This window comes from Bos indicus x Bos taurus, chromosome 22 (assembly GCF_003369695.1).
Source record: "Bos indicus x Bos taurus breed Angus x Brahman F1 hybrid chromosome 22, Bos_hybrid_MaternalHap_v2.0, whole genome shotgun sequence".
NCBI classification, from domain to species: domain Eukaryota; kingdom Metazoa; phylum Chordata; class Mammalia; order Artiodactyla; family Bovidae; genus Bos; species Bos indicus x Bos taurus.
The window spans coordinates 50,292,758-50,315,143 of record NC_040097.1 but is presented as its reverse complement, the minus strand read 5'-3'; the positions used below and the strand labels follow the sequence as shown (position 1 = coordinate 50,315,143).

At 46.1% G+C, this 22,386-nt stretch overlaps 1 protein-coding gene across 8 annotated transcripts in view; it reads right to left on the bottom strand.

Moving 5' to 3' along the window:
- MLH1 (mutL homolog 1) overlaps window positions 1–22,386 on the bottom strand; it is a 93,280-nt gene that overhangs the window by 62,598 nt on the left and 8,296 nt on the right. For 7 of the 8 annotated variants that reach the window (XM_027522925.1, XM_027522929.1, XM_027522926.1 and 4 more), the window contains 9 exons: window positions 20,884–20,956; window positions 19,716–19,807; window positions 18,075–18,117; window positions 17,860–17,948; window positions 15,557–15,669; window positions 11,858–11,951; window positions 10,628–10,781; window positions 6,345–6,721; window positions 3,731–3,879 (listed from right to left, as the gene is read on the bottom strand). In XM_027522925.1, coding sequence (XP_027378726.1) covers window positions 3,731–3,879; window positions 6,345–6,721; window positions 10,628–10,781; window positions 11,858–11,951; window positions 15,557–15,669; window positions 17,860–17,948; window positions 18,075–18,117; window positions 19,716–19,807; window positions 20,884–20,956 — 1,184 coding nt within the window. The remainder of the gene's footprint in view (window positions 1–3,730; window positions 3,880–6,344; window positions 6,722–10,627; window positions 10,782–11,857; window positions 11,952–15,556; window positions 15,670–17,859; window positions 17,949–18,074; window positions 18,118–19,715; window positions 19,808–20,883; window positions 20,957–22,386) is intronic. The other variant, XM_027522932.1, reaches the window with a different exon arrangement.

Here is a 22,386-nt window from a genome sequence, read left to right as displayed (position 1 = left end):
TCCTTGGATTGGGAAGATGCCCTGGAGAAGGGAAAGGCTACCCACTCCAGTATTCTGGCCTGGAGAATTCCATGGACTGTATAGTCCATAGGGTTGCAAAGAGTTGGACACGACTGAGCAACTTTCCCCATTGTTTTCCATACTGTTGCAAATCTGCAACTAAGACCTTTCAGTCCAAGGAGGCGGCCTGGGACCAACAGGTTCAGATCTTTCATTTTAGAAATAGAGAAAGATACTAAATTTTAAGCCTGAGATTAACAAAGATATGCTGACCTTGTATAACCAGATCCTACCCTTGCTTGAGTCTGATTATAACGGTCTTTTACTGGTCTTTAGTCTTTGCTTATCTAAGTAGTTCGCTTTCTCTGGGGCATCACAGAACAGGGATGATGAGGGACTCCAGTCACTCCCCACAGCAGACCCTGCTGAAAGACCAACCTAGAGCCCTTTAAGGAGATAGGGAGAGAGCTCCATGAACCCGACTACATAGGGTCTACGAAGCCCTGGCCAGCTTAAGAAGCTACCAGAGTTTTACCCTTTATCTTCCTAATAAAAATTTCTTGGGGTCTGTGTCTCTCAGGGAGGATTTGAGGCAGGTGGTAGACGTGCCCCCCAACCCAGGTTGACCAACTGAAGTTCGTTCCCTGAGGACAGAAACTCCTAAATATCAATAGCAAGACAATCCAGAGAGGAGGCTGGACCCTCCCCAGATAAGAGACCACACATTTTCTCAATCTCAAGGGAGACCTTCCTGAATAGAAAGCTCCTTGGAGGGCAAAAGGGGAGCGATGCCAAGTTACACCTCTTCTCTGGAGTCCATCTTGGCTGACAGATGAGTGTGCACACATGAGATATACTAAATATGGGCTCTGAACCAGAAAGATCAAACTAACTGGCCAAAGAAAAACCAGAAAAAATGCCCCACAACAGTAATTCAAACTGCCTCAGGGGCGAGACTCAGCGACAGCCTGCGTCCCCTCAGTGTCAGTACAGCTGTGTTTATCCACCTGTACTTAACTTTTTCCTCTTAATAAATACTTCACTTGTTTCACTGCTTTCTGTCTTTGTGAGAATTCTTTACCCGCAAAGCCAAAGGGCCAGGGCTTTGTCAATGACCACTGGTCTAGTGGCTAGGATTTGACTATCACTGCTGTGACCCAACGTCAACCTCTGGCTGGGAATCCAAGCCCCGCTTCAAGCTGGCCCAGGCCACCCAAGATCAAAAGCATCTGACTTCCTTCCTGGGCCAGGGCATAGCTCTGTGGGAGTGCAGCCAGGTTCTAGCCTACTTCCCCAAATCCAAGCTTTAGAGAGATCCCCGTAGGCATTCAACTAAACCAGCTTCCCTGCTTGGGGCTGTATAAACAGATGCCACAGGCAGGACCTGAGTCAGAGGTCCCCACCCTCCCCTTGCTCGGATGTCTCAGGTGTTCATCACAACAGCCAAGTAAGGGCTGTAACAGGAGCACCGGTTCACAGAACATACAAAAGATGCCCCACAAAGGTGAATAGATTTCTGACTGGCTACAGAATGGTGTAGGTGGTAGGAGCTTCAACGGAATTCTCTTGGCTCCAAAGGGCAGCCCTACTCTCCACACCAAGACCAGGACTCCTCTGGAAAACCCGGCCCTGGCTCATCTGAAAACAGCCTCAGTCTGAGGGATCAGGGATCACGTGGCATGCTCATCCTATCAAGTGATCTAAAGCAGCTGATCTAGTTTTGCAAGTAAGCCCTGGACCAGGCCCCCTGCTGCAGGCTGGGCTAGCAACAACCGCCCCCTCCACGAGGCAGGCACCCAGGCCAGCTTTGCACTGTGGGGATGTTCCGACTAATCTCTCCACCTTCCATTTCTTTATCTTTAAAACAGAGATAACAGCATCTACTCTGCCTCCCTCATAAGACTATTCTAGAATTAAATGAGGTAATATGCATGAACATACAATTTTAGAATATTTCGATTCATCGTCACCTTAGCAATGGACTCTAAACCTAACCAAACTTGGTAGAGATTAGATTTATACCTTACCGAAAATAGTTAGCAACTATTCAGAAATTCACTGAAATTATAACTTTTAAATAGCCTGCTTTGCATGAGGAATACAAACTCTTAGAGAAAACTCAGTAAATTCCAAATCTGAGGGAGTCTGTCAATTAAAACAATTGTGAGGGAGACTGCTAAATAAATCAAGTTTTAGCCCACCTTCCTTTCATTATTTAAAAATGATTTTTAAAGATCCCAGCTTGAAAGCCAGTAACAGAAGGAAAAGAAGCAAGGGGAACAAATCTCCATGGAAACAGAAATCAGAAGCCAGTTGGCAGTGCCATCTACAACTGGCAAGGCCTTAATCACAGGAAATGGGCAGCCTTCCCGAGGGAGCAGACCCCACGCCTGTCCCCATATGCAGACAGACAAGGGCCCAAAGTGAGAAGATGGGAAAGAATTAGCAAGGAAAGGGCAAACTGAGGCTTGAGTTCATTCCAACGAGTGGGAACTGAGAGAAGAGAGAAGGGGCGTCTGAGCCAGAACAGCTATTTAGAAGGCTAAGGATCAGTGGGAAAGGCCCTGAATTGTTCCTCGGCCATTCATTTCATTTAAAAGTTAGTCCAGGTTGTCTTATTTTAAGATAAATTCCAACACTGCTATAAAATGTAACTTGCTTAATCAAAAATGTGCAGTAGGTGAAAAATGGCAAGGACAGGGCTGACCTGCACAGACTCAGGTGCAACACCGCCCAGCAACGACGGACCCACCCAGAGCATGCCTGTGACCCACTGAGTGGGGTCCGGACTTCTGTTAGGGACAAGTCACTGTCACACACCTCAGTCCCTGCATCAATTTATCCCCGGGAGATGATGAGCCCTCTTTTCATTCCTAAAACCATAAACATCATTTCAGAGCAACAGGGACTCAAATGGAGGTCTATACTTGGGTGTTCTGAAAGCTGTTTCTGAGGAAAATAATAATGATTTTTCACTTTATCTTCAGGATACAAAAATAGCTATGACTCCTTACTCTGTACCAAGTGTTTCACTTACATTTTACCTCTAATCAGCACCAGTAATCTTCAGTGGTAAAATTAACCTCATTTTACAGATAAGGAACAACTGAGGCACAGAAAGGCTAAGGTCACAGAGCAGACGTGGTAGCTGCCTGGATACAGACCAGGGCCCTCCAGACCTGTGTACTCTCAGCCACAGTATACCCCAAGCAGGGCACGCTGCCTTTAGCTAAGATAGAAACAAACTCAAGATTCTTTAAAGCGGGGATCCCCAACCTTTGGAATCTAATGCCTGATCATCTGAGGTGGAGCTGATGTAATAATAATAAAAATGAAGTGCACAGTAAACGTACCGCACTTGAATCATCCTCAAACGATCCCCCCTTCCCCACTCCCCCGCCCCCCCAGCCCATGCAAATCCTGTCTTCCATGAAACCAGTCCCAGGTGCCAAAAAGGATGGGGACCACCGCTTTAAATGACCATCTACTGACTTCCCTGATTTAACCCGAGTACTGATTCGCTCTGGCTGAAACCAGAGACTCACTTTTTCTCTTCTCTCCCAGGTGTCAATTATCTTGAAGCTGATGCCGCCGTGGATTAGTAAAGAAAGCAAGCTTTGCTCAGTGCACTGCAGAGACCATCAGGACATGCATGCTTCCTGCATTTCCCAAACCTTCACCAGAGCAGTTCCAGCTGCAGGAGACACAGGCAGCCTTGGCACTTACGTACTCTCATGGCCCCGCTCGTTGATCTCCTCCTGGAGACTCAGAACACTGGTAAGGTTGATGATCCTTCTCCGGGGGGTACAAGCGGCTGTCATCTCCTTTCGGGATGCATCCTCCACCATTTCCACATCAGAGTCTTCCCGAGGTCTCTTTCTGCAAAGGAGATGAAGAACTGGCAGGTCAACACTATCTTTAAAGTTTTTAAAGTCAGTCAAATTTGGCTCGCATTTTGGAGAAGGAAGTAGCTTCTATGTGCCAAATCTGCACATTTTGGGGAGGCGGGGGGGCACCTCCCCATGAGGGAGCCAGTCAGATCAGTCTGTTCTCCTGCATACTGCTTCTCAGACACCTCTGGGGCCCAAGCAAGGGGCCACTGGACATGGCTCAGCCCAGAGACCTGCAGGGCCTCAAGCAAGTGTGCTGATCTCGCCACGTCTCATTCATTCAGCCCTCCATCCTCTACCTGGCCCTCCATCCATCACTGTTATATAATACCAACCTCATACAGCCATGACAAGGTGCCTGCCCTCACCATGCTGGCTTTCCAGTGGGACAAACAGCAACAGGAGAAAGATCATTTTAAGTAGCCACAAATGCTATGACGAAAATAAAACAACGTAATAGAATGAGGGGAGAAGGAAAGAACTTTAGATTAAATGGACAAAGACAGTCTCTGGTGAGAGGTGACATCTGAGTTGAGACCTCGGTGACAAGAGGTTGGAGAGTTCCTGGGCCGAGGGACTAGTTCAGCCAAAGCGCCACGAAGGGGAGGAGAGTGATGGGCTGGGGCAGCCAGGCTGGTTTCACCCCAAGTGGTTTTCAGCAAGGAGTGATGCACTCTGGTTCCTGGTTTAAAAAGATTTCTTTGCTGTGCAGTCAATGGCTCGAGGCGTTACCTTCCCAAGTGATAAACAGAAACGTCACACTTCCCGGCAGGGCTGTTAAGATCATGAACTGAGCTAATGCATGCAAAGTATCTGGCACACAGCGGATGCTCAGTAAGTGTTAGCATCCTTTATTATTCTCTGGAAACAAATCCTTAGAAGTCGTCTTGCTAGACTGACTTGGAAATGAGCAAACGGGGTGAAGTAACAGGCCCAAGTTCCAGTGGGCATTTAGAGCCAGGGTTTTGGTGGTCAGCCACCAGACACGTGGCCTTGGGCAAAGGACTTCACCCAGAGTTCCAGGGACACTGCCTGCACACACTGAGAAAGGAACACATACCTTACAGATTCCAGTGAGATGTCCTTAAAGCACCCACAGAGCGTACACTGAACACCAAAGAAAATATACAGATGGCCAAGCAGCACATGAAAACATGCTCATCATTAATTATTAGGAAAATGCACATCAAAACTACAGTGAGGTATCATCTCACATCAGTCAGAATGGCAATCATTAAACGTCTACGCACAATAAATGCTGGAGAGGGTGTGAAGAAAAGGGAACCCTCTTCAACTGTTGATGAGAATGTAAATTGGCACAGCCACTGTGGACAACAGTGTGGAAGTTTCTTAAAACACTAAAAGCAGAACTACCATATGACCCAGCATTCCTACTACACTCGGAAAACCACAAGTCAAAAAGATACCTGCACCCCAGTGTTTGCTGCAGCACTACTCGCAGCAGCTAAAACACAGAAACCACCCAAATGGCCGTCAACAGAGAAATGGACAAAGATGCGGCACGTGTTTATATATAGGGAGTATTACTCAGCCGTAGGAAGAAATGAAATTGGGTCATTTGTAGAGATATGGATGGCCACAGAGTCTATCATACAGACTCAAGTCAGAGAAAAACAAATATTGTACAGTAATGCATATAGGTGGAATCTAGAAAAATAGTGAAGATGAGCCTATTTACAGGGCAAGAATAGAGACACAGACATAGAGAACAGATGTGTGGACACAGGAGGAAGGGGAGGGTAGGTCTGACATAAATACATTACCATGAGTAAACTAGATAGCTGGTGGGAGGCTCCTATATGGAACAAGGAGCTCAGCTCAGTGCTCTGTCATGACCTAGATGGGTGTAGAGGCTCAAGAGGGAGGGGGTATACATATACAATTAGCTGATTCACCTTGTTGTACAGCAGAAACTAACACAAAATTATAAAGCAAATATATTCCAATTTAAACAATTAAACTGACAGTCATTGGTCCAGCTATTCCTGTCCCCCCCTCTCTAGCTCCCCACCACTAGCCCATGTGCTTCAGGAAGTTTCATAATTTAAACTGAGAAACTCTGCTTCTTCTGAAAGAAGTGACAACAGCTTGGAGAAGGATGAAGAATCCTCCAGGTATTTTAGGTCCCCGTTCCCAGCCACCTCTGCTGTTGAGGCTTTACTAGAATTCACTATTAAATCAAATGATAAATATGATTTTTTTTCTGAAATGTTTTCAAATAATGTTTGGAATCATGAACGTTTAAGGTATTTCAAAGGCCACTGTGATGGGTGACTCTCAAGCCGTGGTCAAAGGCAGACAGTGGACCATCCCTCTGGAGGGAGATGGTGAACAGGCAGAGAGAAGGTTGCAAGGAGTTTGTGACAGTTCAAGTTAGAAGGCAGTTTCAGCAAAGAACAAAGAAGGCCAGCTGCCTTTCGCCCAAGATCATACCTGGGGTTCTCGGGGCTGGAAGAGGGCCCTCTCTTCTCGGCCAGGTCTGCAGCCCTCATTGTTGCATCGTCCTCTAAGGCCTGACTCTTCGCAGCCACTGCAGCAGGAGCTGGGAGTTCAAGCATCTCCTCGTCCTGCTGCCTGGTCCCACTGCTAGAAGCATCTGTCCTGTGCTCTGGGACGACAGCCTGGGGCTGACTGGACAGGGCCTTGCTCACAGGCTGCAGGAAGGCATCGAGCTTCTGTTCCCGGCAGTCTGTGCGGACCATCTGGTGGGCATACACTCTGTCACCACTTCCAGCAGTGGATGAGGATGTCACACTCGCTGTGGATTTAACTGCTTCCCCAGAGGGGCCAGGAAGACCTGGCAGTAAAGTCTGTGCCAAAAAAGAAGACGGTGGGAAGATTCAGAATAAGAAGTAGAGAAGTACAGGCCCCAAAATGGAGCAGAAGCTAGAACCAGGTATAATTATCACTACAGAATTATTATAGAAGGAATTCTGACCAAAATTTGAAGTACGAAATTAAAAATACACAAATATAGGGACTTCCTTGGTGGTCTGGTGGTTCCCAATGCCTGGGTTAGATCCCTGGTCAGGGAACTAAGATCCCGCACGCCACACAGCATGGCCAAAAAAGTAATAAAGATGGAAATAGACAATATAAAATCAAAAATTCAGCAAAATCCTTACAATTTAAAAAGTGGTTTGATATAAAAATACTCGTGTAAAGCTCATATGTTTTTGTCCATTTTTCGTTGCCATAAGACATTTACTGTGGTAAATTATGCATAACATAAAACCTGTTTAACCATTTTCATGTGTACAGTCCTGCAACATTAAGTACACTGACAACGTTGTGTGACCATCACCTACCTCCATCCTCCCAAGGGGAAACTCTCCCCTAGCTTCTGGCAACCACCTTCCGACTGTCTATTTTTAAAAATACGTATTTCCTACTTCTGTGCACTGGTAAAGCCTGGAAGCAGTAACCACCCAGCAGCAATGAGGAGCCCCCCACGCCCCTCAATCCCAGACTATAGTTTCTAAATACCATCCCCCACTAAAATAAGGCAGTTCTTTGGAAAAGTGGCCAATTTCAGGACATGGGCTGGGAAACTATACAGTGAGCCTACAAAAATCCTATCTTATCAGAAACAAGGAAATTATCAAAGATTCAAGTAATTGGGTTAAAAGGACAAGAGCACCAGCCTGAAGTGGTTTCTGCTGGTCAAGGATGGAATAATTTAACTAAAACTAGTTGAATTATGATGCTTGTTAACAGCTATGACAAAATACTAGAAGAAAGAGAAAAATGGAGAGGAAGAAAGGAAAGCAGGAAGGAGAGAGATGAGATAGGCAGAAAAAAGTCATTAAACGGACATTGCTAGGACACCAACCCATTTCCCTGCAAACTGATCACCAAAGGCAAAGAACTCAGCATTTATCTTTTCTTTCTGGCATAAACTGTATTTCAGGATAACCCAATAACTAACAAACGAGCGAAAATTTTTTGCTACAGAAAAAATTGGTTTATTAATAAAGAAGAAATGATAAAATCAAGAAAATCATAATCTCACAATCTTAATGAAATAACTGGCTCAGGCAATGACCATCAAGGAATGGTGAAACTAATCACTAATGGTGACATTCACGGTGAAGGAATCACCGTGAATCCGCTGTCGGCAGCGGAGCCCACTGATGAACCTTACCACGGCGATACTTACTTGCGACGTACTTACTTCATCTGCCTGTGCAATCCACAGGTGGGTTTGGGGAGGCAGAAACTAACAAAACTACTTTGCAGAGTCACTTTTAAGTCCAGAAAAGTGAAACACCTCGTCCAACATGATGGAGCTGGAACAAGCCACAAGCACCACCAGGCTTCCCAATTTTCACACCGAACGGCAACCCAGCAAACCAGGGCTGCTGTTGTCCTGGCCCCAGGAGCGAAGGGCAAGGCCCAAGCTGGGGAGAAGGAAGAAGGCAACCCAGGGCCAAAAAGTGAGGAGCCAGGGCAAGAAGGTGTTCTGAAGACCGCAGGGGAGCGGGGACAGTCTGAGTATAGAGACCTTCACCCAGAACAGTGCACCGACAGACAGAGGCGGGTCCTCTGATCCAGAAACCCACCTTCCTTCTAAAGACACACGTGTCAGAACCCACACGGAGTTATCTCGGGAAAGAAAATGGAATCTAACAAATCTGCCTCATGCAGGACAGGACAAGCAGGGAAGTCGAGAGGTTCTTTTTCTGGTAGAGCCACAGACGCCTCCTGGGACTCCGGTGAACCCCTTCCTCCAGGCCTCTCCTCCCCTTCCCACCAGCCAACTAAGGCCCAGGTGCTGGCATTTCCAGATTTCAACTATTGATCAGAGATCAGAGATATGTCCTCTGTCCAGGTTCCCTCCTCACTTTGCCCAAGTCGCTGTGGGTTTCCATCCGCTTTCCATGCTGCAGCCAGAGAGCTCTTCGTAAAATGCAAACCAGATCCTGTCCGTTCCCATCACGTTGAAGTTACACTCCTTACCTTGCTGATGAAACCCCTCAAACTGACCTGAACTCTGCAGTGAGCGTAGGCCTTCACACATGCCCAGTGTTGCTTAACCCCACCTACGCATGCCCATGCCTGGCCAAGCTTTTAAAAACCACCGACGCCCAGACCTACCCCCTGAGATAGATTTACTGGTTCGGGGAGGGCCCAGGTGATTCCCATCAGGCAGCCAGCATGGAGAACGCTGACAGCACGCTCAGCATTCAGATCCTCAACACCTCTTATCTTGCAGCCCTCCCCCACCACCTGGCCAAGCCTGTATCCTCATCCTCTCCTCTGCCAGAAACATCCTGTGCACCCCTGTCCCCTTCCGCCCATCTAATTCCTTCTCAGCCTTGGGGCCCAGGCTCCACATCCCTTCCTTCACGTCTCTGAGGCTCAAGTCTGGGACAAGAGCCCCCTCCCTTCCAAGTCTGCTTTTCTCTCATGTGGGATGTGGACTCTAGACCGTGGGTGCCTCAGTGAAGGGAGGAATCCGTCTCTGCTGCAACCTCAGCAGCCCATCAGGGGGCTTCTGTGGGTATCTGGGGAGGGAGCAGTCAAGGGCACTGAGGCTGAGTCAGCAACAATGGATGAAAACCACCGACAGTTATGGAGCCCTTCCGTATCAGCACCCGCTCTGAGGGCTCAGGCACACCCCCCAACAACCTGCACGTGTGCAGGTCCCGGGGCAGGCGCGGCTGCCCCAAGGGCACTCTGCTCACTGCTGGAGCCCACACCATCCCCCATCGAGGCTCTCTGCAGGTAACCAGGAATGCCCTTGGGGAGGCACTCACCTGCTTGGCCATTTTGAAAGTTTTCAGAGAAGCAGGGCTCACAGAAGCCCACTTCCTGCTTCCAGGACCCAGTGTGATTTAAGGGGGAAAAGGCTCCATTTCTCTAGTTGTGGTGTCCACTGTGTTTCCGATGAACCCACTCTCACTACTCTGGGCAGTTACCTCAGAGCTGCAACCAGACACTGGAGATGGTACTACCACCTGCTTATTGTACAGATGGGGAAACTGAGGCCCCAGAGAAGGGGAGCAGTTTATAATCAATGCTCTTAGAACCTGGATAATTGTAGTAAGTTGAATGGTGCCAGGTCCTGGACCAGACATTTTCCACTTGCTGTTCACCAACCACTTATAACCGTCCTTGGGTGTGGGGGTGACCAGCTCCATCTTTACTGAGGGAGATGTGGCGGTCAGCGAAAGTCAGTCACACAGTGGTAACAAGGCTTGACTAAAGGCCCTGCCCAGGGCCCTGCCCCTGCGCTCTGCCCCCAGATATGGGGGATGAGCCTCCTCTAAACATCTCCAGTAGGGAATGCAGGAGAGAGGTGCCCCACTCTGTTTCAGACAGCCCCTTTTCCTAGGAAGGTGGTCTAAAGACCCCAGAAAGAGGCAGAGAGAGAACTCAGTGCCTTACGACTCCAGGCTCAGGGCTAACACCGTGAACCTTCAGAGTTGGGTTCAAGAAAGGTGCTTAAAGAAAACTATCAAAGTGGGACTTCCCTGGTGGTCCTGTGGTTAAGACACTGAGTTTCCACTGCAGGGGGCATGGATTTGATTCCTGGTCAGGGAACTAAGATCCTGCATGCTGCAGGTCATGGCCAAAAAAAAAAAAGAAAGAAAATTATCAAAGTAAGTAGAAAGTCTTATAAAGCAACAGTGAAATGTCTGGGCACTCCTGGGTGACAGGGCACATTTTCAGTGGCAAAGGCACCGGGGAAAGAGCTGAGGAGGCGCCACCACCTGGGTGAAGTAGGTCCTGGAGGCGTTGGAGCCCAGGAGCCTGCTCTCGATGTGCTGCTGCAGCCGTTCCAGGATGCTGTCCTCATGCAGGAAGTGAACCTCGTGCTTCGTGGGGTGCACGTTGACATCCACATTCTGGGGGCTTATTTCTAGACTGGCAGGAAAAAGGAGAAGAGCTATATAACACAGTGAGAAATGCAGGAAATTCACTCACAATCTTTGCGGTGGGCAGGAAACTTGGGGAGGCCAAATGATGCAGTAGTTAAGACTTGAAGGTCAAATCCGAGTGACCTTGGTTCAAATGCTGACTCTGCTACTTGAGAGCTGAGTGGCTGTGGGTAGGTTACAGCATGTTTCTATGCCTTGATTTCCAATTCCTGTGAATTGGACCTAATACATGTTGGGGATTAAATTCGTGTAAAGCATTTAGCATGCACCCGGCACATTTATCATCCATCAGCTGTCATTACCATCACTCCAGAGCTAGCGGAATTTCTCATTCCATAACTCACGGCCAAGGCATTTAATAATTAGCTGACCAGCAAACTATTAATATGTCTCTTGTTACCCAAACTTTATAGACCAGAGTGTTTCAATATTCATGTACATAACAACTCATCAATGACAGGTGTCAGTTTCTGCAAAAATTCCCCAGTCAACAATGTGTTAATGTCTCAGGACTAGTTCCCCCATATGTAACCATGAACCTGTCCCTACTTACTGTTCAGTATTATGTGGAGGTAAAAACATATACAAAAAATAATATATGTGAGAGAACTTTCTAACATTAAAATGTTGCATAAAAGTCAGTTTAGAGGCTGTGCCATCAACTTACTGCCTCAGGTCAAAGCCAGCATCTATCACTGCAAGCTCTGATAAGGGAGCGTGGCAGTGTGAAGTGTTGTCAGTAGAGGGCGCTGGACGGACCCGTAGGAGAAAAGGATTTCTCTGCCAGGTTAAGGCAGGTTCCTCTTGGTTCAGGGGCAAGGCGATGTTCACTTTTGTTTCACTAACATACTGCCTGGCACAAGGGAAGCTCTCGGTGGGATTCTATAGCAGAAGTGAATAAATAAAGGAAAACTGTGCCTTTTACCTGTGAAAAGGGCCAGTGGGATATGGGGTTCACTCTCACTGGGCTAATTAACAAGTCCATGGCTCTTTCAGAGAGGATAGCTGGACAGAATTTCTCTTCCCTATGAATCCTGAGTGAGTAATTCAGTGCTGCCTTACCTGAGGTACAGGAACGGGTGTGTGCTTTTGGGCAAATACGCTGCATACACCGTTTCTATGGCTTTTCTTAAGGAAGCTGACTCTACCAGACGATCTAGAAAATAAAAGGAATTAGCTCCTATGTGTCCTAAAGGGTGAGGTGAAGGTGCACACCAATACCATGCCAGGACATCAGCTCAGGAAGAACACGGCTGGAGCGACATCCACATCAGTCCCCCTTTACCATCGGGATCCCCCAGCATCTCACTGGGGGCGTGGGGCTCTCCTCTCCCCAGAGCAGCAACAACAGCCAATTCTGCCTCCCTGCTCCCTTCCTCACCCCTCCCCGGCAGCCCAGGCAGACCGCGTGCCCCTGCTCAGAACCTCATTCTGCAAATATACACTCTGGGCTACAAGCAGGGAAACAAACGCTGGTGAATAAACTAGTTCCAGCTCCCCGTGGTAAGGGCCACCACTGGAGCCGGTGTGCTCAATGGTGGGGGAGGCGGCAGCCACGCTGGCTCAGGGAGCTCCAACACTGGGGCAGCTGAACAGAGACTTAAGGGCAAGTGCATTTTCCAGGCATTTCAGGGGGTACAAATCTCTGACTGCATGCGGAGAGTAATTTAGGAGATGAGGTAGGCTTGAGAGGGTAGAAAACGATAAAAGCTGGAAAGATAAGACTAAAATCAGAGGAAGATCTATTTTCAAACAACACGGCTCTCTTTTCTCCCCAGACTCTTGACCTGTTGACGATCTACTTCCTGACCTGGTGGAGCAGAGGATATGTCACATCTTTTTATTTCCAATGAAAGAGGCCGTGATCTTATGAGCGAGGAAACTATTATTCTGAGTGCTCACTACGTCACCCACAGCTGCCTCGGTGATGTCGCTGTGCTGCGTAACCTAACAAAAGGGGCCCTTCACTGAGGTTTCTGAACTTGAGACACGCTGGAGGAGTGTTCTTCGTCCCTGCCACCCGAGGGAGCCTGCCCAGTGCGTAGGTAAGTGAACGACACACTAAGAGTCTGACCTAACCTCTAAAAAGTCTATAAATAATAAATGCTGGAGAGGGTGTGGAGAAAAGGGAACCCTCCTCCACTGTTGGTAGGAATGTAAATTGGTTCAGCCCCTACAGAGAACAGTACAGAGGTTCCTTAAAAAACTAGAGTTACCATATAATCCAACATCTGGAGAAAATGAAAACTCCAATTCAAAAAGGAACAATGGATTAAAGACAATCTCTTTAACAAGTGGTGCTGGGAAATCTGGTCAACCACTTGTAAAAGAATGAAACTAGAACACTTTCTAACACCATATACAAAAATAAACTCAAAATGGATTAAAGATCTCAACGTAAGACCAGAAACTATAAAACTCCTAGAGCAGAACATAGGCAAAACACTCTCTGACATACATCACAGCAGGATCCTCTATGACCCACCTCCCAGAATATTGGAAATAAAAGCAAAAATAAACAAATGGGACCTAATTAAACTTAAAAGCTTCTGCACATCAAAGGAAACTATTAGCAAGGTGAAAAGACAGCCTTCAGAATGGGAGAAAATAATAGCAAATGAAGCAACCGACAAACAACTAATCTCAAAAATATACAAGCAACTCCTACAGCTCAACTCCAGAAAAATAAATGACTCAATCAAAAAATGGGCCAAAGATCTAAATAGACATTTCTCCAAAGAAGACATACAGATGGCTAACAAACACATGAAAAGATGCTCAACATCACTCATTATCAGAGAAATACAAATCAAAACCACTATGAGGTACCATTTCACACCAGTCAGAATGGCTGCGATCCAAAAGTCTACAAATAATAAATGCTGGAGAGGGTGTGGAGAAAAGGGAACCCTCTTACACTGTTGGTGGGAATGCAAACTAGTACAGCCACTATGGAGAACAGTGTGGAGATTCCTTAAAAAACTGGAAATAGAACTGCCTTATGATCCAGCAATCCCACTGCTGGGCATACACACTGAGGAAACCAGAAGGGAAAGAGACACGTGTACCCCAATGTTCATCGCAGCACTGTTTATAATAGCCAGGACATGGAAGCAACCTAGATGTCCATCAGCAGATGAATGGATAAGAAAGCTGTGGTACATATACACAATGGAGTATTACTCAGCCATTAAAAAGAATACATTTGAATCAGTTTTAATGAGGTGGATGAAACTGGAGCCTATTATACAGAGTGAAGTAAGCCAGAAGGAAAAACACCAATACAGTATACTAACGCATATATATGGAATTTAGAAAGATGGTAACGATAACCCTGTATACGAGACAGCAAAAGAGACACTGATGTATAGAACAGTCTTATGGACTCTGTGGGAGAGGGAGAGGGTGGGAAGATTTGGGAGAATGGCATTGAAACATGTGAAATGTCATGTATGAAACGAGATGCCAGTCCAGGTTCAATGCACGATGCTGGATGCTTGGGGCTGGTGCACTGGGACGACCCAGAGGGAGGGTATGGGGAGGGAGGAGGGAGGAGGGTTCAGGATGGGGAACACATGTATACCTGTGGTGGATTCATTTTGATATTTGGCAAAACTAATACAATTATGTAAGGTTTAAAAATAAAATAAAATTAATTAAAAAAAAAAAAAAGAGAGGGGATATATGGACACAGATGGCTGATTCATTTTGCCGTACTAACATTGTAAAGCACCTATATTCCAATAAAAATTAATTAAAAAAAAAAAACTAAAAATAGAGTTACCATATAATCCAACATCTGGAGAAAATGAAAACTCCAATTCAAAAAGGAACAAATGCACCCCAAAATTCGCAGCTGCAAAGACATGGAAGCAACTCGAATGTCCGTGAACAGATGCGTGGACAAAGAAGACGTGGTGTGTATTTTTGTATAAGCGTTTACAGTGGGAATATTAGCCATAAAAAAGAATGAAATATTGCCATTTGCAGCAATATGGTAAGTGAAATAAATCAAAGACAAATTATTCTATTACTTTTGTGTGGAATGTAAAAAATACTACAATTGAACTTATTTACAAAACAGAAACAGACTCACAAACATAGAGAACAAACTTACGGATACCAATGGAGAAAGGCGGAAGAGGGATAAATTAGGAGCGTGGGATTAACCAATACACACCACTGTATGTTAAACAGACAACAAAGATTTACTGTATAGCACAGGGAACTATATTCAATATTTTGCAATAACCTATAATGGAAAAGAATCCGAAAATATATACGTAAGTGTGTAACTGATTCACTTTGCTGTATACCTAAAACTAATACAATACTGTAAATCAACTACACTTCATTTAAAAGAAGGAAAAATCCCTGCCTGCACCTAAAATACCCCCTCCCTGTGCCCTGCGGGCAATTTCCAACAGTGGGTCTTATGTAAGAAGAGAACAAAGGTCTGCCCTGGGCCTGCTGGTAAGGCCCTGAGGCCAGAAGGGAGGAAGCTGCACTGGCTCACAGGGGCTGTGATGCCCTCTCCTGGGCATCCTCTCAGAGGCAAGAACCTGACTCCGCAACCGGCAGCCAACACTGAGCACGTGTGAGAGGACTGGGGAGACTCAGGGCAGAAATAACTACTTCCTAATTAAACCACGTTTCTGCATGTTTCCCTGGGTGTGATCAAACCTGTGGCTAAGAAGTTCCTCCATGGCCCCTGAAAGTTCCCTGTGGAGTGATTTCTCCACACAGCTCCTTCTCACTTACGGTTGATGAAGAGTAAGAAGATGCACTTCTTCACTGAATAGTTTGCATTGGATATGTAGCCATTCATTTTGAAGGCAAGGGTTTTATCCTCACATTCAACTTCTATCAATTCTCTGGTTGGAAAAATGAGAAATTTTGAGGCTTTTCAAAAACCTGGAAAATTCAAACACTCTAAAGAATCAGAGTTGGAAAAATCAGGGCTCCTTCCCGTAAACTGACTCTGCCAAGTGTGGATCCCAGAGACTTGGTTCATTAAGATCGTCCAGGCCCACCCACCCATTTGTCTATCCAACCTCTCACCCACCCATCTAGCCACCCATTCACCCATCTAGCTACACTTTCCAAGCATTTATGATATGTCAGTCGTCACTGTCACTGTTGGGACATGGCAAGTCAAGTTCTGAGATGTTGTTTTGCTGAAACTTCTATGTATCTTAGTAACTCAGCCCCAAAGACGAGATTCCAACGAAATCATCTCTGCTGAAAATCTCTTACTTTGCTGATGGGGAACATAACAGGCTCCTGTGTGGTGCCCCCCAGAGTGTGTTTACGAGGAGCAGGGACATCTATTAAGATGAAACAAGGTCCCCCCATGAGCCACGCTCATTTCTGCCTGAGGGCCTCTCAAGTGCTAGTCCCTCCAGCTGGAAAGTTCCCTCTGCTGGTTTGGCTTCCCAGGTGGCGCTAGTGGTAAAGAACCTGCCCGCCAAAGCAGGACACATAAGAGACACTGGTTCGATCCCTGGGTCAGGAAGATCTCCAGAGTAGGAATGGCAACCCACTCCAGTACTCTTGCCTGGAGAATCCTGTGGACAGAGGAGCCCGGAGGGCTACAGTCCATGGGCTCACAGAGTTGGACACGACTGGAGCGACTTGGCACACACACCGGCTAGTTAATTCCTCCTTACCCGCTGTATCTAGGGATTACCTCCTCAAAGAGCCTTCCATGACAATCTCTCTCCCTAATCTCAGGAGATGCCCCACCTTATACTTTTCCTTTAAGCCACTGAGCGCAGTCACTAATGAATGTAATAATTATTTCCTATGTCTCTCCAGATAGAGAATGAGTCGTCTGAGGACAAGAATCCTTCCTGCTTTATTCCCTCCTCCCCATCTCTACCCCGCAGCACAGTGCCCAGCAAGGAGCAGAAGCTCATTACACGCTTCCTGGAAGGACAGCTGATGCTCCACAGGCAATGGTGTGTACTCCAAGTCTGCGTAGAGCACAGCTTCCCATGCTTCCCCATGCAGCGAACCAGCAGGCCCTCTCTCCCCAAAAGAGGCTGGTTTTCGGGAAACCTCTTTTGGGACCTGCTCCTCCGTGGGATTTCCAGTTTCTTATACTGTCTAAGAGTTTCATAACAACTAATTCTGAATCTTAGAATCTGGCCAAGGAGCTCTTAAAAGTTTCACTGGGTCTTAAAATTTGGTCAACAGAACTCTGTTTGCTCTGGGAGCAGAACTGGAAAAATAATTCTTTAATACTTGATAAGTAACAAAAGGGTAATTAAAAGCAAATTGACTGTTCTCTAGTTAGGAACCTGATTTTGTTCAAAGGGTGAGTAACTTGTCCCCTTTGGAGTAGAAAACTGAGTCGTTGGACTACTGCTCCTGCTTTTAAGATTGTTGGAAAAGGTAAAGTCAGGGGCGGTCCCATTCACCTGTGTACCCCCAGCTTCTGGGGCCTGCCTGGCATACAGAAGGCGCTTAGTATTGTCCCCTCTGATTATGACGCAGACACTGTGGGCTTTGCAAAGCCCTGAGATTAAGCTACGGATATGTACTGAAACAGTGGCTTTCACCCATCAAGGGGAATGTCGTGAGAAACCCAGAATACAAGCAATGTTCCTGCTGAGGCTTTGACCATGAAGATCTAGGGACACGACACTGCTTGCCACCAGACAGGGAAGTCTTCAAGTGCAGAAACATTTTACTTGTTTTTATATCTTTAACTTCTGGCACAAAGCCCAGAATAAATGTTGAGTGGTAATAAATGCAATCCCAGTGACAATTATGAAAATACAAGGACAAGCGGGAACAACGGAGGACAGAATTCTTCTACACCCGAGATGTTCTGAAGACAGAGACCTAGAGAGAAAACACAGTTTGCAGCCAGACCACCTAGGATATGACGTGCACCCAAGAAGCACTGATTATACAAAATAATCTGAAGCACGACAAGCCTGAAGCATAAAAACAAGCCTGCACTTGGTTGAAAAAAACTCTTCAGGCAAGTGTAAACAGATTCCAAAATAATGTGACAGAACACAGAAGATTTTAAAAAATGCAAGTTATCAGCATACCGGCTAACAGCATTTCCAAAGATGGAGCGAATGTTGTCCACGGTGGTGGCATTTGGCAGGGTCCTGACGTCAGCTACAGTTTCACCTTGCTGATAAAGAGAACAGGGCTGACTGAAATACCATGACCTTGTCTCCATAGCCAACTACTAAAAAAAAAAAAAAAGCCCTTCTTACTTTTATAATACATAACCATCCTTTATAAATTAAGAACTTACTTTTTTAACTGAGAAACCAATGCCCGAATTGTGTACTGCATACCTGGCAGAGAAAAAAACAAAATAGTAAAAAAGAGAAGCCAAATGCACCATAGGAGAAGGAGCCCCCTTGTAGTTAAATGAGTGGAGTTAACTAATCTACACAAAGATACATACAAACAAACATATCTTTAAATATCATATTTTGCCCACATGAAAATAAACCAGCAGAGACTGCATGAAGACCTCATTGCTAAATGTGGCAGAAATGAACAAAACACAGGTTTCTCTTTTGCTTCCATGCATTGCTGACTAGACTTGAGGGTATTTCAATACAATCTCCTCCTTGCCTAGTTTTATTTCCAAACTCATCTGAGTGGCCTCAAAAACTTCTTGAGAATGTAGCCTGACCACCCCCTGTACTGTTCTTCTCTCTGAGACCCTAACACAGCCCCCTCCTCACCCATGTCTTCCTCCCCACGAGGTCCTGCTTCAGGATCTCCCAGCATTTCCTCCGCTGGCTCCCATTTACTCCTCCTCCCTCCATGGGGCCCAGGAACTGAAGGATTGTGCCTAGCAAAACGCACTTATTCAGTAACAGTTCACTTACCACACCTAGAACCAAAACAGTCACCCAGAATGCCTCTATTTACAGGAGCTAATTAACATTCTGATACTGATTCATATGACTCCAGGGGAAAAAGCAAAGAAACTTGATGAGGAAGTCTATTCCACTTTATTAACAGAGTGGACTTTATCTAATGAAGTCCATTCCACCTTATTAGAAGCACGTGTTTTACTGATTTTAGATTTTGTAGCAATACTGAGAAATAGTTAACACACCTCTGTTGCAACTCAAGTACTCGCAGGCTCAAGGAGCCATGCTGGGGCCACTATACTAGCAAGTTAAGTCAATCCTGAACATGATGCTGTTTTCACCTGCCCTGGGTCCCTTCTCCCTCTGTTAACAGCCCCTACTCTTTCCTTTGGGACACCACCTATCCCCCTTCCACCTGTATATCCTTTCTGAGAATGCCAATCGAGAAATCACCTCCCCACAGATGTGGGCACACAACGGGGGGGACCCAGGCTACGCCAATCAGATGCACTCTCCCAGAAGACACTCTTGAGCAGACTCAGGAGAGGAATGAAAAGCGTTGGGGCGCAGACACTACATTAAAACCCTGAAGCCACCTTGCTTCTTGGCCTCTTCAAGCAGCAGCTGTCTACACTTCCTTCTACTTGCGGAGTCACTCCTAGCCTTTCAATAAATCTCTTTTGGGCCTAGGTTAGCTACAGTCTGTTCTGCCTGCCACCAAAGACCCTTCACAGATAGAGCAAACAACTGCTCTCCCCTGGGGACGTGACAGAAAGCCCAGAATTCGTTTACTCCTCCTTGTCTCTGATTTTATTTTCACAAACTCGGAAGATCTGGGCTGTCTTAAAGACATCTTGAGAATGTAGCCTGAACACCTCCTGCACGTTATTCTCTTTCAGAGACAGAGAGAATAACCTTGACCTAACCTTTGACCAGAAACAATTTATGGGCTGGTATTGCTGCTTACCATTTAGCTCTGCAACTCTTCTCCATTTCTAACACCAGAACACATTTCTCTGGTGACAGAATGATTCAGAGACCCATGCCCAGATTGTGGACTGTACCTGCCAACAACTTCCAAAATTTTTCCATACTCTTCACTTGGGTTTTTTAAAGCTTTCCTCCTCGTGGATATGTTGTAAAAAAGGTCTTCCACCTGAACAGAAGGTTGTTTTTTGTAAATTCACAGAAGTATATGGAAGTACAGCATGGTCTTAAGGCAGAGAGTCCAACTGTGTTCACCACCAGCACAGTTCTAAGTGTTAGAAGACAGGGCAGGAGACAGGGCTGCCTTAACAAGAGAAAGCAAGGCTCCCACTTGACTCACTGATTTCTCAGAGAGGCACTGGGGTCCACCTCCATGTCAGGCTCTTTGCCTTGTGCTGGGAATAAGACAACAAATAAAATACACAGTCCTGCCCAAAACAGCACAGGATTCAGTGGGGCAAAGATAAACCTATAAACCGTTGTGACACCACATGGCATGAAACCTTTGCAAACTAGAAATAATGTTAGATCTTCTGGGGGTTCTTAGAAATCATACTGTGGTCAACATGAGATGCAAAGTACACATTCATTTCCTCATTGCTGCGCCCCCCACCTGCCTCATCACGCCCAGGGCTTGGGGCCTTCAAGCAGATGTGCCCTGGCTGGGGCAGGGGTGCAGGGGTGGCACGTGTAACGTGATAGCAGGGTGATTCATGGGCTCCTGGAAGAGAAACACACCAAACGTGGCACCACAGGAATAAGGCAGCTTAACAGCCTTTCTCCTGATTCATAACACAATTGTGTTACTCAAGTGCCCTTTGAATGAGTGGTCAGATACTCCTTGTGCCATCCTTCTTTGATAGAGGAGCAAAGTAAGATGAACGGCCATTAAATGACTTGCCTCTGGACACACTGCTGCTGAGTGGCAAGGTTAGGACTCTGGACTTGTCTTCTGGAGTCACGTTTAAGGTTCTTTCAATGGCAGCTACCCTGCCACCAATTTCTGCCATCTCAATAGAAGAATCTCCCAGCCTCTTAAAATAAAGGAGGTGGTGGGCAGGCTGCCATGTCACAAAAATCAATCATCATTTCTCTTTCTTATAGGGTGATATCTTGAGGCTTCTATTAACTGGTAAATATTCATTATATCAATCCTTTGAGAACTCAGAAACAATTCTGCCTTTTATTTCAGTATTTACACAAACCTCTTTATCAACAACGTCACCTCCTGTGTACCGTTCTTACCGTGATCTGGGTCCCTTGGTTGCCTGCACACGGTTTAGGAGGTGCTTTCAGCTTTCCATCTGAGTAATGAGCTCTATCAGAAAACATAAGAGATACTGGTAGCTAATAGAGGATACTTCTCCAAAGAGTAAAAAAGTAAGTTACATCAACAACAGATTAAAATATAGCCATGTTATATGTTGTCTGAGTTACCAGCTTCCTCCCTTTTTCTACTTCCATAACCATCCTAAATGGGTACCAAAGAAGCGGGGAAAAGATCCCTATTTTTTTGTTTACCAACTACTACATTTTTAGTTTCTGAGTTCTGGGCTACAAACAAAACTTATGACACTGCCTAAGATGACAGTAACATTTTTTCAATAATTCTGCAATCATTTATTGAAAGGCTATCATGTATCAGGCCTGTAAACACCCTGAAATAGAGACAGACCTTGGGAGGTTCTTGATTTAGTGAGGGGACAGATTGTTTCCTGAAGTGTGGAACAAGACGCCAGTGGTCCAGAGAAGGAAAACATTGAGCCTGGGGTAGGGTGGGAGGAAGTGTCACAGAAGAGATGACACTTCACCTGGGCCCTTGACTGCTCTCTTCTCAAGTGGAGAGGGCAGGAAGTCCATCCAGGAAGGGAAAAGATAGACAAAAGCACAGAAGCTTTAGAATATGTAGCAGCACAGCTGTGGGGACAGGCTGGGAAGATGGACTGAGCACCTGGGGAGCGCAGGAGCTGCTATGACGAAGATTCTGGAAGATTCTGGATTTCATCCTGCCACACAGGGGAAGCTATAGAGGTCCCAAGCAGGGGCATAACATTCCAGAGGCAAAGAAATGGAGTCTGTGCCCCAGGCTATTTCAGAAGACATTCACTCACAAGCGCCTCCCCTGTTTGTGAGAAGAGATTCTAATCATATCTGCAGCCAGGTCCTAGGGCTGTTGCAATTTGCATCCAGTCAACCCCCTTCAGCACCAAGTGCTGCAGACTGAAATGCTCCATCGTCCATAACATGGACGGCACACACTCATCTGTGGAAGAGGGCTGAGAAACAGACTGAACTGCCCTCTGTTGAAGCTGTTTTCTGTATAAACTAACACTCTGTATGATAAGAAAAAAATTCTCCTTTTTGGCAGGAATTAGATTTGAATACCCATCTTTCACTAGTAATGGCCAACGGTTATGACAGCAAAGGCATGATTTTGATTTCTTGAATCCCCTTCCTGTTCTGTGCCAGCATAAGAGACAGCCAATGGACACCTGTGGGAAGGAATCCACAGTGGCACTCACGTGTGGCCGGGATCAGAGGCAGCTAAGGAGTCACAATCCTTTGGCACCCCAGCCACAGCCGCGTAATCAGGCCAAAGTCATGCCCTGCTGAAGGGCCAAGGGGCAGAGTGACATCACAGCTCCCACTGACTCAGCCCTCCTCAGCGTAACAGACACGGTGCTAGGCACTTGTAATCTGTTACAGTGGACCTTTCACAAGTTCATGAAGGAAGATTATTACTTACAA